The sequence below is a fragment of the Lampetra fluviatilis genome, chromosome 64, assembly GCF_964198595.1.
Source record: "Lampetra fluviatilis chromosome 64, kcLamFluv1.1, whole genome shotgun sequence".
Classification (NCBI taxonomy): Eukaryota; Metazoa; Chordata; class Hyperoartia; order Petromyzontiformes; family Petromyzontidae; genus Lampetra; species Lampetra fluviatilis.
This window is the reverse complement of record NC_136338.1, coordinates 7,043,435-7,059,029: the sequence shown is the minus strand read 5'-3', so window position 1 is coordinate 7,059,029 and position 15,595 is coordinate 7,043,435. Positions and strand designations below refer to the sequence as shown.

The following is a 15,595-nucleotide window of genomic DNA, read 5'->3' as shown; positions in this document are numbered from 1 at the left end:
TGTGAGTGGTGAGTGACACTGTGGTGTGAGTGGTTAGTGACACTGTGGTGTGAGTGGTTAGTGACACTGTGGTGTGAGTGGTGAGTGACACTGTGTTGTGAGTGGTGAGTGACACTGTGGTGCGAGTGGTGAGTGACACTGTGGTGTGAGTGGTGAGTGACACTGTGGTGTGAGTGGTTAGTGACACTGTGGTGCGAGTGGTGAGTGACACTGTGGTGCGAGTGGTTAGTGAGACTGTGGTGTGAGTGGTTAGTGACACTGTGGTGTGAGTGGTGAGTGACACTGTGGTGTGAGTGGTGAGTGACACTGTGGTGTGAGTGGTTAGTGACACTGTGGTGTGAGTGACACTGTGGTGTGAGTGGTGAGTGACACTGTGGTGTGAGTGGTTAGTGACACTGTGGTGTGAGTGGTTAGTGACACTGTGGTGTGAGTGACACTGTGGTGTGAGTGGTTAGTGACACTGTGGTGTGAGTGGTTAGTGACACTGTGGTGTGAGTGACACTGTGGTGTGAGTGGTGAGTGACACTGTGGTGTGAGTGGTTAGTGACACTGTGGTGTGATTGACATTGTGGTGTGAGTGGTTAGTGACACTGTGGTGTGAGTGGTGAGTGACACTGTGGTGTGATTAGTGAGTGACACTGTGGTGTGAGTGGTTAGTGACACTGTGGTGCGAGTGGTGAGTGACACTGTGGTGTGAGTGGTTAGTGACACTGTGGTGTGAGTGGTGAGTGACACTGTGGTGTGAGTGGTGAGTGACACTGTGGTGTGAGTGGTGAGTGACACAGTGGTGTGAGTGGTTAGTGACACTGTGGTGTGAGTGGTTAGTGACACTGTGGTGTGAGTGGTGAGTGACACTGTGGTGTGAGTGGTGAGTGACACTGTGGTGTGAGTGGTTAGTGACACTGTGGTGTGAGTGGTTAGTGACACTGTGGTGTGAGTGGTGAATGACACTGTGGTGTGAGTGGTTAGTGACACTGTGGTGTGAGTGGTGAGTGACACTGTGGTGTGAGTGGTTAGTGACACTGTGGTGTGAGTGGTGAGTGACACTGTGGTGTGAGTGGTTAGTGACACTGTGGTGTGAGTGGTGAGTGACACTGTGGTGTGAATGGTTAGTGACACTGTGGTGTGAGTGGTGAGTGACACTGTGGTGTGAGTGGTTAGTGACACTGTGGTGCGAGTGGTGAGTGACACTGTGGTGTGAGTGGTTAGTGACACTGTGGTGTGAGTGGTTAGTGACACTGGTGTGAGTGGTGAGTGACACTGTGGTTTGAGTGGTTAGTGACACTGTGGTGTGAGTGGTGAGTGACACTGTGGTGTGAGTGGTGAGTGACACTGTGGTGCGAGTGGTGAGTGACACTGTGGTGCGAGTGGTGAGTGACACTGTGGTGCGAGTGGTTAGTGACACTGTGGTGTGAGTGGTTAGTGACACTGTGGTGTGAGTGGTGAGTGACACTGTGGTGTGAGTGGTGAGTGAAACTGTGGTGCGAGTGGTGAGTGACACTGTGGTGTGAGTGGTTAGTGACACTGTGGTGTGAGTGGTTAGTGACACTGTGGTGTGAGTGGTGAGTGACACTGTGGTGTGAGTGGTGAGTGACACTGTGGTGTGAGTGGTGAGTGACACTGTGGTGTGAGTGGTTAGTGACACTGTGGTGTGAGTGGTTAGTGACACTGTGGTGTGAGTGGTGAGTGACACTGTGGTGTGAGTGGTGAGTGACACTGTGGTGCGAGTGGTGAGTGACACTGTGGTGTGAGTGGTTAGTGACACTGTGGTGTGAGTGGTTAGTGACACTGTGGTGTGAGTGGTGAGTGACACTGTGGTGTGAGTGGTTAGTGACACTGTGGTGTGAGTGGTGAGTGACACTGTGGTGTGAGTGGTTAGTGACACTGTGGTGTGAGTGGTTAGTGACACTGTGGTGTGAGTGGTGAGTGACACTGTGGTGTGAGTGGTGAGTGACACTGTGGTGTGAGTGACACTGTGGTGTGAGTGGTGAGTGACACTGTGGTGTGAGTGGTTAGTGACACTATGGTGTGAGTGGTGAGTGACACTGTGGTGTGAGTGGTTAGTGACACTGTGGTGCGAGTGGTGAGTGACACTGTGGTGCGAGTGGTTAGTGACACTGTGGTGTGAGTGGTTAGTGACACTGTGGTGTGAGTGGTGAGTGACAGTGTGGTGTGAGTGGTGAGTGACACTGTGGTGTGAGTGGTTAGTGACACTGTGGTGTGAGTGACACTGTGGTGTGAGTGGTGAGTGACACTGTGGTGTGAGTGGTTAGTGACACTGTGGTGTGAGTGGTTAGTGACACTGTGGTGTGAGTGACACTGTGGTGTGAGTGGTTAGTGACACTGTGGTGTGAGTGGTTAGTGACACTGTGGTGTGAGTGACACTGTGGTGTGAGTGGTGAGTGACACTGTGGTGTGAGTGGTGAGTGACACTGTGAGTGGTGAGTGACAGTGTGGTGTGAGTGGTTAGTGACACTGTGGTGTGAGTGGTGAGTGACACTGTGGTGTGAGTGGTTAGTGACACTGTGGTGTTAGTGACACTGTGGTGTGAGTGGTTAGTGACACTGTGGTGCAAGTGGTTAGTGACACTGTGGTGTGAGTGGTGAGTGACACTGTGGTGCGAGTGGTTAGTGACACTGTGGTGTGAGTGGTTAGTGACACTGTGGTGTGAGTGGTGAGTGACACTGTGGTGTGAGTGGTGAGTGACACTGTGGTGTGAGTGGTTAGTGACACTGTGGTGTGAGTGACACTGTGGTGTGAGTGGTGAGTGACACTGTGGTGTGAGTGGTTAGTGACACATTGGTGTGAGTGGTTAGTGATACTGTGGTGTGAGTGACACTGTGGTGTGAGTGGTTAGTGACACTGTGGTGTGAGTGGTTAGTGACACTGTGGTGTGAGTGACACTGTGGTGTGAGTGGTGAGTGACACTGTGGTGTGAGTGTGGAGTGACACTGTGAGTGGTGAGTAACACTGTGGTGTGAGTGGTTAGTGACACTGTGGTGTGAGTGGTGAGTGACACTGTGAGTGGTGAGTGACAGTGTGGTGTGAGTGGTTAGTGACACTGTGGTGTGAGTGGTGAGTGACACTGTGAGTGGTGAGTGAAACTGTGGTGTGAGTGGTGAGTGACACTGTGAGTGGTGAGTGACACTGTGGTGTGAGTGGTGAGTGACACTGTGAGTGGTGAGTGGGGAGTGACACTGTGGTGTGAGTGGTGAGTGACACTGTGGTGTGAGTGGTGAGTGACACTGTGAGTGGTGAGTGGGGAGTGACACTGGTGTGAGTGGTTAGTGACACTGTGGTGTGAATGGTGAGTGACACTGTGGTGTGAGTGGTGAGTGACACTGTGGTGTGAGTGGTTAGTGACACTGTGGTGTGAGTGGTGAGTGACACTGTGGTGTGAGTGGTGAGTGGTTAGTGACACTGTGGTGTGAGTGGTGAGTGACACTGTGAGTGGTGAGTGACACTGTGGTGTGAGTGGTGAGTGACACTGTGGTGTGAGTGGTGAGTGGTTAGTGACACTGTGGTGTGAGTGGTTAGTGACACTGTGAGTGGTTAGTGACACTGTGGGGTGAGTGGTTAGTGACACTGTGGTGTGAGTGTTTAGTGACACTGTGGTGTGATGGGTGAGTGACACTGTGGTGTGAGTGGTTAGTGACACTGTGGTGTGAGTGGTGAGTGACACTGTGGTGTGAGTGGTTAGTGACACTGTGGTGTGAGTGGTGAGTGACACTGTGGTGTGAGTGGTTAGTGACACTGTGGTGTGAGTGGTGAGTGACACTGTGGTGTGAGTGGTGAGTGACACTGTGGTGTGAGTGGTGAGTGACACTGTGGTGTGAGTGGTTAGTGACACTGTGGTGTGAGTGGTTAGTGACACTGTGGTGTGAGTGGTGAGTGACACTGTGGTGTGAGTGGTGAGTGACACTGTGGTGCGAGTGGTGAGTGACACTGTGGTGTGAGTGGTTAGTGACACTGTGGTGTGAGTGGTTAGTGACACTGTGGTGTGAGTGGTTAGTGACACTGTGGTGTGAGTGGTGAGTGACACTGTGGTGTGAGTGGTTAGTGACACTGTGGTGTGAGTGGTGAGTGACACTGTGGTGTGAGTGGTTAGTGACACTGTGGTGTGAGTGGTTAGTGACACTGTGGTGTGAGTGGTGAGTGACACTGTGGTGTGAGTGGGGAGTGACACTGTGGTGCGAGTTGTGAGTGACACTGTGGTGTGAGTGGTGAGTGACACTGTGGTGTGAGTGGTTAGTGACACTGTGGTGTGAGTGGTGAGTGACACTGTGGTGTTAGTGGTTAGTGACACTGTGGTGCGAGTGGTGAGTGACACTGTGGTGCGAGTGGTTAGTGACACTGTGGTGTGAGTGGTTAGTGACACTGTGGTGTGAGTGGTGAGTGACACTGTGGTGTGAGTGGTGAGTGACACTGTGGTGTGAGTAGTTAGTGATACTGTGGTGTGAGTGACACTGTGGTGTGAGTGGTGAGTGACACTGTGGTGTGAGTGGTTAGTGACACTGTGGTGTGAGTGGTGAGTGACACTGTGAGTGGTGAGTGGGGAGTGACACTGGTGTGAGTGGTTAGTGACACTGTGGTGTGAATGGTGAGTGACACTGTGGTGTGAGTGGTGAGTGACACTGTGGTGTGAGTGGTTAGTGACACTGTGGTGTGAGTGGTGAGTGACACTGTGGTGTGAGTGGTGAGTGGTTAGTGACACTGTGGTGTGAGTGGTGAGTGACACTGTGAGTGGTGAGTGACACTGTGGTGTGAGTGGTGAGTGACACTGTGGTGTGAGTGGTGAGTGGTTAGTGACACTGTGGTGTGAGTGGTTAGTGACACTGTGAGTGGTTAGTGACACTGTGGGGTGAGTGGTTAGTGACACTGTGGTGTGAGTGGTTAGTGACACTGGTGTGAGTGGTTAGTGACACTGTGGTGTGAATGGTGAGTGACACTGTGGTGTGAGTGGTTAGTGACACTGTGGTGTGAGTGGTTAGTGACACTGTGGTGTGAGTGGTGAGTGACACTGTGGTGTGAGTGGTGAGTGGTTAGTGACACTGTGGTGTGAGTGGTGAGTGACACTGTGGTGTGAGTGGTGAGTGGTTAGTGACACTGTGGTGTGAGTGGTGAGTGACACTGTGGTGTGAGTGGTGAGTGGTTAGTGACACTGTGGTGTGAGTGGTGAGTGACACTGTGGTGTGAGTGGTGAGTGGTTAGTGACACTGTGGTGTGAGTGGTGAGTGACACTGTGGTGTGAGTGGTGAGTGGTTAGTGACACTGTGGGGTGAGTGGTTAGTGACACTGTAGTGTGAGTGGTTAGTGACACTGTGGTGTGAGTGGTGAGTGACACTGTGGTGTGAGTGGTGAGTGGTTAGTGACACTGTGGTGTGAGTGGTTAGTGACACTGTGGTGTGAGTGGTTAGTGACACTGTGGTGTGAGTGGTGAGTGACACTGTGGTGTGAGTGGTGAGTGGTTAGTGACACTGTGGTGTGAGTGGTGAGTGACACTGTGGTGTGAGTGGTGAGTGGTTAGTGACACTGTGGTGTGAGTGGTGAGTGACACTGTGGTGTGAGTGGTGAGTGACACTGTGGTGTGAGTGGTTAGTGACACGGTGGTGTGAGTGGTGAGTGACACTGTGGTGTGAGTGGTGAGTGACACTGTGGTGTGAGTGGTTAGTGACACTGTGGTGTGAGTGGTTAGTGACACTGTGGTGTGAGTGACACTGTGGTGTGAGTGGTTAGTGACACTGTGGTGTGAGTGGTTAGTGACACTGTGGTGTGAGTGACACTGTGGTGTGAGTGGTGAGTGACACTGTGGTGTGAGTGGGGAGTGACACTGTGAGTGGTGAGTAACACTGTGGTGTGAGTGGTTAGTGACACTGTGGTGTGAGTGGTGAGTGACACTGTGAGTGGTGAGTGACAGTGTGGTGTGAGTGGTTAGTGACACTGTGGTGTGAGTGGTGAGTGACACTGTGGTGTGAGTGGTTAGTGACACTGTGGTGTGAGTGACACTGTGGTGTGAGTGGTTAGTGACACTGTGGTGTGAGTGGTGAGTGACACTGTGGTGTGAGTGGTGAGTGACACTGTGGTGTGAGTGGTTAGTGACACTGTGGTGCGAGTGGTGAGTGACACTGTGGTGTGAGTGGTTAGTGACACTGTGGTGTGAGTGGTGAGTGACACTGTGGTGTGAGTGGTGAGTGACACTGTGGTTTTTGTGGTGAGTGACACTGTGGTGTGAGTGGTTAGTGACACTGTGGTGTGAGTGGTTAGTGACACTGTGGTGTGAGTGGTGAGTGACACTGTGGTGTGAGTGGTGAGTGACACTGTGGTGTGAGTGGTTAGTGACACTGTGGTGTGAGTGGTTAGTGACACTGTGGTGTGAGTGGTGAATGACACTGTGGTGTGAGTGGTTAGTGACACTGTGGTGTGAGTGGTGAGTGACACTGTGGTGTGAGTGGTTAGTGACACTGTGGTGTGAGTGGTGAGTGACACTGTGGTGTGAGTGGTTAGTGACACTGTGGTGTGAGTGGTGAGTGACACTGTGGTGTGAGTGGTGAGTGACACTGGTGTGAGTGGTGAGTGACACTGTGGTGTGAGTGGTTAGTGACACTGTGGTGTGAGTGACACTGTGGTGTGAGTGGTGAGTGACACTGTGGTGTGAGTGGTTAGTGACACTGTGGTGTGAGTGGTTAGTGACACTGTCGTGTGAGTGACACTGTGGTGTGAGTGGTTAGTGACACTGTGGTATGAGTGGTTAGTGACACTGTGGTGTGAGTGGTTAGTGACACTGTGGTGTGAGTGACACTGTGGTGTGAGTGGTGAGTGACACTGTGGTGTGAGTGGGGAGTGACACTGTGAGTGGTGAGTAACACTGTGGTGTGAGTGGTTAGTGACACTGTGGTGTGAGTGGTGAGTGACACTGTGAGTGGTGAGTGACAGTGTGGTGTGAGTGGTTAGTGACACTGTGGTGTGAGTGGTGAGTGACACTGTGGTGTGAGTGGTTAGTGACACTGTGGTGTGAGTGACACTGTGGTGTGAGTGGTTAGTGACACTGTGGTGTGAGTGGTGAGTGACACTGTGGTGTGAGTGGTGAATGACACTGTGGTGTGAGTGGTTAGTGACACTCTGGTGTGAGTGGTGAGTGACACTGTGGTGTGAGTGGTTAGTGACACTGTGTTGTGAGTTGTGAGTGACACTGTGGTGTGAGTGGTTAGTGACACTGTGGTGTGAGTGGTGAGTGACACTGTGGTGTGAGTGGTGAGTGACACTGTGGTGTGAGTGGTGAGTGACACTGTGGTGTGAGTGGTTAGTGACACTGTGGTGTGAGTGACACTGTGGTGTGAGTGGTGAGTGACACTGTGGTGTGAGTGGTTAGTGACACTGTGGTGTGAGTGGTTAGTGACACTGTCGTGTGAGTGACACTGTGGTGTGAGTGGTTAGTGACACTGTGGTATGAGTGGTTAGTGACACTGTGGTGTGAGTGGTTAGTGACACTGTGGTGTGAGTGACACTGTGGTGTGAGTGGTGAGTGACACTGTGGTGTGAGTGGGGAGTGACACTGTGAGTGGTGAGTAACACTGTGGTGTGAGTGGTTAGTGACACTGGTGTGAGTGGTGAGTGACACTGTGAGTGGTGAGTGACAGTGTGGTGTGAGTGGTTAGTGACACTGGTGTGAGTGGTGAGTGACACTGTGGTGTGAGTGGTTAGTGACACTGTGGTGTGAGTGACACTGTGGTGTGAGTGGTTAGTGACACTGTGGTGTGAGTGGTGAGTGACACTGTGGTGTGAGTGGTGAGTGACACTGTGGTGTGAGTGGTTAGTGACACTGTGGTGCGAGTGGTGAGTGACACTGTGGTGTGAGTGGTTAGTGACACTGTGGTGTGAGTGGTGAGTGACACTGTGGTGTGAGTGGTGAGTGACACTGTGGTGTGAGTGGTGAGTGACACTGTGGTGTGAGTGGTTAGTGACACTGTGGTGTGAGTGGTTAGTGACACTGTGGTGTGAGTGGTTAGTGACACTGTGGTGTGAGTGGTGAGTGACACTGTGGTGTGAGTGGTTAGTGACACTGTGGTGTGAGTGGTTAGTGACACTGTGGTGTGAGTGGTTAGTGACACTGTGGTGTGAGTGGTGAATGACACTGTGGTGTGAGTGGTTAGTGACACTGTGGTGTGAGTGGTGAGTGACACTGTGGTGTGAGTGGTTAGTGACACTGTGGTGTGAGTGGTGAGTGACACTGGTGTGAGTGGTTAGTGACACTGTGGTGTGAGTGGTGAGTGACACTGTGGTGTGAGTGGTGAGTGACACTGTGGTGTGAGTGGTGAGTGACACTGTGGTGCGAATGATGAGTGACACTGTGGTGTGAGTGGTTAGTGACACTGTGGTGTGAGTGGTGAGTGACACTGTGGTGTGAGTGGTTAGTGACACTGTGGTGTGAGTGGTGAGTGACACTGTGGTGCGAGTGGTGAGTGACACTGTGGTGTGAGTGGTTAGTGACACTGTGGTGTGAGTGGTTAGTGACACTGTGGTGTGAGGGGTGAGTGACACTGGTGTGAGTGGTTAGTGACACTGTGGTGTGAGTGGTGAGTGACACTGTGGTGTGAGTGGTTAGTGACACTGTGGTGTGAGTGGTGAGTGACACTGTGGTGTGAGTGGTTAGTGACACTGTGGTGTGAGTGGTGAGTGACACTGTGGTGTGAGTGGTGAGTGACACTGTGGTGTGAGTGGTGAGTGACACTGTGGTGTGAGTGGTGAGTGACACTGTGGTGTGAGTGGTTAGTGACACTGTGGTGTGAGTGGTTAGTGACACTGTGGTGTGAGTGGTGAGTGACACTGTGGTGTGAGTGGTGAGTGACACTGTGGTGCGAGTGGTGAGTGACACTGTGGTGTGAGTGGTTAGTGACACTGTGGTGTGAGTGGTTAGTGACACTGTGGTGTGAGTGTTGAGTGACACTGTGGTGTGAGTGGTGAGTGACACTGTGGTGTGAGTGGTGAGTGACACTGTGGTGTGAGTGGTTAGTGACACTGTGGTGTGAGTGGTTAGTGACACTGTGGTGTGAGTGGTGAGTGACACTGTGGTGTGAGTGGTGAGTGACACTGTGGTGCGAGTGGTGAGTGACACTGTGGTGTGAGTGGTTAGTGACACTGTGGTGTGAGTGGTTAGTGACACTGTGGTGTGAGTGGTGAGTGACACTGTGGTGTGAGTGGTTAGTGACACTGTGGTGTGAGTGGTGAGTGACACTGTGGTGTGAGTGGTTAGTGACACTGTGGTGTGAGTGGTTAGTGACACTGTGGTGTGAGTGGTGAGTGACACTGTGGTGTGAATGGGGAGTGACACTGTGGTGCGAGTTGTGAGTGACACTGTGGTGTGAGTGGTGAGTGACACTGTGGTGTGAGTGGTTAGTGACACTGTGGTGTGAGTGGTGAGTGACACTGTGGTGTGAGTGGTTAGTGACACTGTGGTGCGAGTGGTGAGTGACACTGTGGTGTGAGTGGTTAGTGACACTGTGGTGTGAGTGGTTAGTGACACTGTGGTGTGAGTGGTCAGTGACACTGTGGTGTGAGTGGTGAGTGACACTGTGGTGTGAGTGGTTAGTGACACTGTGGTGTGAGTGACACTGTGGTGTGAGTGGTGAGTGACACTGTGGTGTGAGTGGTTAGTGACACTGTGGTGTGAGTGGTTAGTGACACTGTGGTGTGAGTGGTTAGTGATACTGTGGTGTGAGTGACACTGTGGTGTGAGTGGTTAGTGACACTGTGGTGTGAGTGGTTAGTGACACTGTGGTGTGAGTGACACTGTGGTGTGAGTGGTGAGTGACACTGTGGTGTGAGTGTGGAGTGACACTGTGAGTGGTGAGTAACAGTGTGGTGTGAGTGGTTAGTGACACTGTGGTGTGAGTGGTGAGTGACACTGTGAGTGGTGAGTGACACTGTGGTGTGAGTGACACTGTGAGTGGTGAGTGACACTGTGGTGTGAGTGGTGAGTGACACTGTGAGTGGTGAGTGGGGAGTGACACTGTGGTGTGAGTGGTGAGTGACACTGTGGTGTGAGTGGTGAGTGACACTGTGAGTGGTGAGTGGGGAGTGACACTGGTGTGAGTGGTTAGTGACACTGTGGTGTGAATGGTGAGTGACACTGTGGTGTGAGTGGTGATTGACACTGTGGTGTGAGTGGTTAGTGACACTGTGGTGTGAGTGTTGAGTGACACTGTGGTGTGAGTGGTGAGTGGTTAGTGACACTGTGGTGTGAGTGGTTAGTGACACTGTGGTGTGAGTGGTGAGTGACACTGTGGTGTGAGTGGTGAGTGGTTAGTGACACTGTGGTGTGAGTGGTTAGTGACACTGTGAGTGGTTAGTGACACTGTGGGGTGAGTGGTTAGTGACACTGTGGTGTGAGTGTTTAGTGACACTGTGGTGTGAGGGGTGAGTGACACTGTGGTGTGAGTGGTTAGTGACACTGTGGTGTGAGTGGTGAGTGACACTGTGGTGTGAGTGGTTAGTGACACTGTGGTGTGAGTGGTGAGTGACACTGTGGTGTGAGTGGTTAGTGACACTGTGGTGTGAGTGGTGAGTGACACTGTGGTGTGAGTGGTGAGTGACACTGTGGTGTGAGTGGTGAGTGACACTGTGGTGTGAGTGGTTAGTGACACTGTGGTGTGAGTGGTTAGTGACACTGTGGTGTGAGTGGTGAGTGACACTGTGGTGTGAGTGGTGAGTGACACTGTGGTGTGAGTGGTTAGTGACACTGTGGTGTGAGTGGTTAGTGACACTGTGGTGTGAGTGTTGAGTGACACTGTGGTGTGAGTGGTGAGTGACACTGTGGTGTGAGTGGTGAGTGACACTGTGGTGTGAGTGGTTAGTGACACTGTGGTGTGAGTGGTTAGTGACACTGTGGTGTGAGTGGTTAGTGACACTGTGGTGTGAGTGGTGAGTGACACTGTGGTGTGAGTGGTGAGTGACACTGTGGTGCGAGTGGTGAGTGACACTGTGGTGTGAGTGGTTAGTGACACTGTGGTGTGAGTGGTTAGTGACACTGTGGTGTGAGTGGTGAGTGACACTGTGGTGTGAGTGGTTAGTGACACTGTGGTGTGAGTGGTGAGTGACACTGTGGTGTGAGTGGTTACTGACACTGTGGTGTGAGTGGTTAGTGACACTGTGGTGTGAGTGGTGAGTGACACTGTGGTGTCACTGGGGAGTGACACTGTGGTGCGAGTTGTGAGTGACACTGTGGTGTGAGTGGTGAGTGACACTGTGGGGTGAGTGGTTAGTGACACTGTGGTGTGAGTGGTGAGTGACACTGTGGTGTTAGTGGTTAGTGACACTGTGGTGCGAGTGGTGAGTGACACTGTGGTGCGAGTGGTTAGTGACACTGTGGTGTGAGTGGTTAGTGACACTGTGGTGTGAGTGGTGAGTGACACTGTGGTGTGAGTGGTGAGTGACACTGTGGTGTGAGTGGTTAGTGACACTGTGGTGTGAGTGACACTGTGGTGTGAGTGGTGAGTGACACTGTGGTGTGAGTGGTTAGTGATACTGTGGTGTGAGTGACACTGTGGTGTGAGTGGTTAGTGACACTGTGGTGTGAGTGGTTAGTGACACTGTGGTGTGAGTGACACTGTGGTGTGAGTGGTGAGTGACACTGTGGTGTGAGTGTGGAGTGACACTGTGAGTGTTGAGTAACACTGTGGTGTGAGTGGTTAGTGACACTGTGGTGTGAGTGGTGAGTGACACTGTGAGTGGTGAGTGACAGTGTGGTGTGAGTGGTTAGTGACACTGTGGTGTGAGTGGTGAGTGACACTGTGAGTGGTGAGTGACACTGTGGTGTGAGTGGTGAGTGACACTGTGAGTGGTGAGTGACACTGTGGTGTGAGTGGTGAGTGACACTGTGAGTGGTGAGTGGGGAGTGACACTGTGGTGTGAGTGGTGAGTGACACTGTGGTGTGAGTGGTGAGTGACACTGTGAGTGGTGAGTGGGGAGTGACACTGGTGTGAGTGGTTAGTGACACTGTGGTGTGAATGGTGAGTGACACTGTGGTGTGAGTGGTGAGTGACACTGTGGTGTGAGTGGTTAGTGACACTGTGGTGTGAGTGGTGAGTGACACTGTGGTGTGAGTGGTGAGTGGTTAGTGACACTGTGGTGTGAGTGGTGAGTGACACTGTGAGTGGTGAGTGACACTGTGGTGTGAGTGGTGAGTGACACTGTGGTGTGAGTGGTGAGTGGTTAGTGACACTGTGGTGTGAGTGGTTAGTGACACTGTGAGTGGTTAGTGACACTGTGGGGTGAGTGGTTAGTGACACTGTGGTGTGAGTGGTTAGTGACACTGGTGTGAGTGGTTAGTGACACTGTGGTGTGAATGGTGAGTGACACTGTGGTGTGAGTGGTTAGTGACACTGTGGTGTGAGTGGTTAGTGACACTGTGGTGTGAGTGGTGAGTGACACTGTGGTGTGAGTGGTGAGTGGTTAGTGACACTGTGGTGTGAGTGGTGAGTGACACTGTGGTGTGAGTGGTGAGTGGTTAGTGACACTGTGGTGTGAGTGGTGAGTGACACTGTGGTGTGAGTGGTGAGTGGTTAGTGACACTGTGGTGTGAGTGGTGAGTGACACTGTGGTGTGAGTGGTGAGTGGTTAGTGACACTGTGGTGTGAGTGGTGAGTGACACTGTGGTGTGAGTGGTGAGTGGTTAGTGACACTGTGGTGTGAGTGGTGAGTGACACTGTGGTGTGAGTGGTGAGTGGTTAGTGACACTGTGGGGTGAGTGGTTAGTGACACTGTAGTGTGAGTGGTTAGTGACACTGTGGTGTGAGTGGTGAGTGACACTGTGGTGTGAGTGGTGAGTGGTTAGTGACACTGTGGTGTGAGTGGTTAGTGACACTGTGGTGTGAGTGGTTAGTGACACTGTGGTGTGAGTGGTTAGTGACACTGTGGTGTGAGTGGTGAGTGGTTAGTGACACTGTGGTGTGAGTGGTGAGTGACACTGTGGTGTGAGTGGTGAGTGGTTAGTGACACTGTGGTGTGAGTGGTGAGTGACACTGTGGTGTGAGTGGTGAGTGGTTAGTGACACTGTGGTGTGAGTGGTGAGTGACACTGTGGTGTGAGTGGTGAGTGGTTAGTGACACTGTGGGGTGAGTGGTTAGTGACACTGTGGTGTGAGTGGTTAGTGACACTGTTGTGTGAGTGGTGAGTGGTTAGTGACACTGTGGTGTGAGTGGTGAGTGGTTAGTGACACTGTGGTGTGAGTGGTTAGTGACACTGTGGTGTGAGTGGTGAGTGTTTAGTGACACTGTGGTGTGAGTGGTGAGTGGTTAGTGACACTGTGGTGTGAGTGGTTAGTGACACTGTGGTGTGAGTGGTGAGTGACACTGTGAGTGGTTAGTGACACTGTGATGTGAGTGGTTAGTGACACAGTGGGGTGAGTGGTTAGTGACACTGTGGTGTGAGTGGTGAGTGGTTAGTGACACTGTGGTGTGAGTGGTTAGTGACACTGTGGTGTGAGTGGTGAGTGGTTAGTGACACTGTGGTGTGAGTGGTGAGTGGTTAGTGACACTGTGGTGTGAGTGGTTAGTGACACTGTGGTGTGAGTGGTGAGTGACACTGTGAGTGGTTAGTGACACTGTGGTGTGAGTGGTTAGTGACACAGTGGGGTGAGTGGTTAGTGACACTGTGGTGTGAGTGGTGAGTGGTTAGTGACACTGTGGTGTGAGTGGTTAGTGACACTGTGTGTGCACCGCTGTGGTTCACGCAGGGAGGTGGAGGATCATTATCTGCCACGCATCATCCAGGAGATAACTGAGCAGGTAACCCATGGAGGGGTGTGGCGCCAGCATTGTCGTCTGCTGCGCCTACCTCGGTACTTGAGTGCTGCTGTCGTGTTTGTGTGTCACTGCCTGTGTGATGCTAGACGTGACGCTAGCGGTGACACTCACAGTGACACTCACGGTGACGCTCATGGGGACACTAGCGGTGAGTGAGAGAGCGAGAGTGTGAGTGTATATGAGTGAGTGTATGTAAGTGAGCGACTGAGTGAGTGGATCTTCTTGGTTCTTTCGGTAAAGTCACGTAGAAGGGAAGTAATAAAATAATAAAAATAAAACATAATAAAACAATTCTCACGACGTTTCGGCCACAACGCAAGCAGCCGTCCTCAGGCGAAGAATGAAACACCACCAAGCTTGGAGCGTATATTTAAGCTGGGTTAGAGGGGGGGAGGTGGGAAGAAGAGCGCCTAAACAAAATAATTTGCATATCAAGAGGAATTCAGCATATGGAAAATGCGTAGGAGGTGGGCGGGGCGGTTCCAAATCAATACTATGCCCGTGCATAATGCAGGATTAGCAGCATCAAAGGGGGGGGGGGGAGGGGGGGTAGCATTAACAAAGGAAAGGAATGTTAATAGTATGTAGCTACAGTTACTAAACAACCACGTAAAAAAAACTAAAGTATAAACTGCATAACAAACTAAAGTATAAACTACATAGCATCATCAGTATACTTACTATACTCTACAATAAGCTGAGTTACTAAGTAATACATAAAAAATTCTACGTTGTAAAAAAATTATATAATATGCTTCCATCTAAACTTTATTCTCTTACATCATACGCGTCTATACCGTACTATATACTTCCATAGACAAACCCAACATTAAATTACATACTGTATTGCTATAAACCACCCTATACCTTATACATTTTAATATAACACTATGTATTATTCTACCCACCCTAATGTGTATCAAAATGGTTTATTACGTCCTTCCAGTGATTGCTAAGCCAGAATCCATCTTCTCGGTTAAAATTGTCTCTGTGTTTGTATATGTGGATCGCCTCATGAACGAATCTCTCATGATAGCCAGATGGCTTGCAGAGAACCTCTGTCTTGGAGAAGTCAATGTCATGTGAGCCCACTGAGTTGTAACAGTGATCTGCCACGGCTGAGGTGTTTGTCCTACCGTGTTTCAGGTCAGCTTTATGTTCACGGATGCGGTCCGAGACATGTCGTTTGGTTTCCCCAATGTAACTGCTACCACAGAGGCAACTTAGTTTGTAGACACCAGGGTACTGTATGTCTGGAACCACATCTTTTACAGACGGTACCAGATCACGGATTTTATGTACTGTGTTGAATCGGACCTGGATCTTGTGTTTAATCAGGATTTTGGAGATCTTTTTTGTGACCCCAGCAATGTAGGGTAAGGTGATGGTCTTGAAAGGCTCCTCAACATGATCCTTCTTGATGGTTGGAGTGATGGCTTTGCGGATTGTGTAGTCGGAGTAACCATTAGCCTTAAGAGCTTGGCGTACGTGTTTGAGTTCACTGGAAATGTGTTCATGGTCGGAGATGCATTGGGCTCTATGATATAGAGTCTTGATGAGGGAATTCTTCTGGGATGGATGGTGGTGGGAATCCGGTTTTAGATAAGCATCCGTGTGGGTGGCTTTCCTGTAGACAGAGTGGCTCATTGAACCATCAGGTCTCCTTTTGATTAGGACATCCAAAAAGGGTAGCTTGCCATCATTTTCGACTTCCATGATGAATCTGATGGCTGGGTGTATGGAATTGATGTGGTCGAGAAATTGGTCTAGAGCAGGCCGGCCATGTGGCCAGATG

General features: G+C 51.2%; 1 protein-coding gene across 5 annotated transcripts in view; it reads left to right on the top strand.

The window, feature by feature from the left end:
* NADSYN1 (NAD synthetase 1) overlaps positions 1–15,595 on the top strand; it is a 138,545-nt gene that overhangs the window by 72,769 nt on the left and 50,181 nt on the right. For all 5 annotated transcript variants that reach the window (XR_013640538.1, XR_013640539.1, XM_078882223.1 and 2 more), the window contains one exon: positions 13,731–13,782. Coding sequence is in view for 3 of the 5 variants with exons in the window: in XM_078882223.1 (XP_078738349.1) it covers positions 13,731–13,782 (52 nt within the window). In the remaining 2 variants the exon portion in view is untranslated. The remainder of the gene's footprint in view (positions 1–13,730; positions 13,783–15,595) is intronic.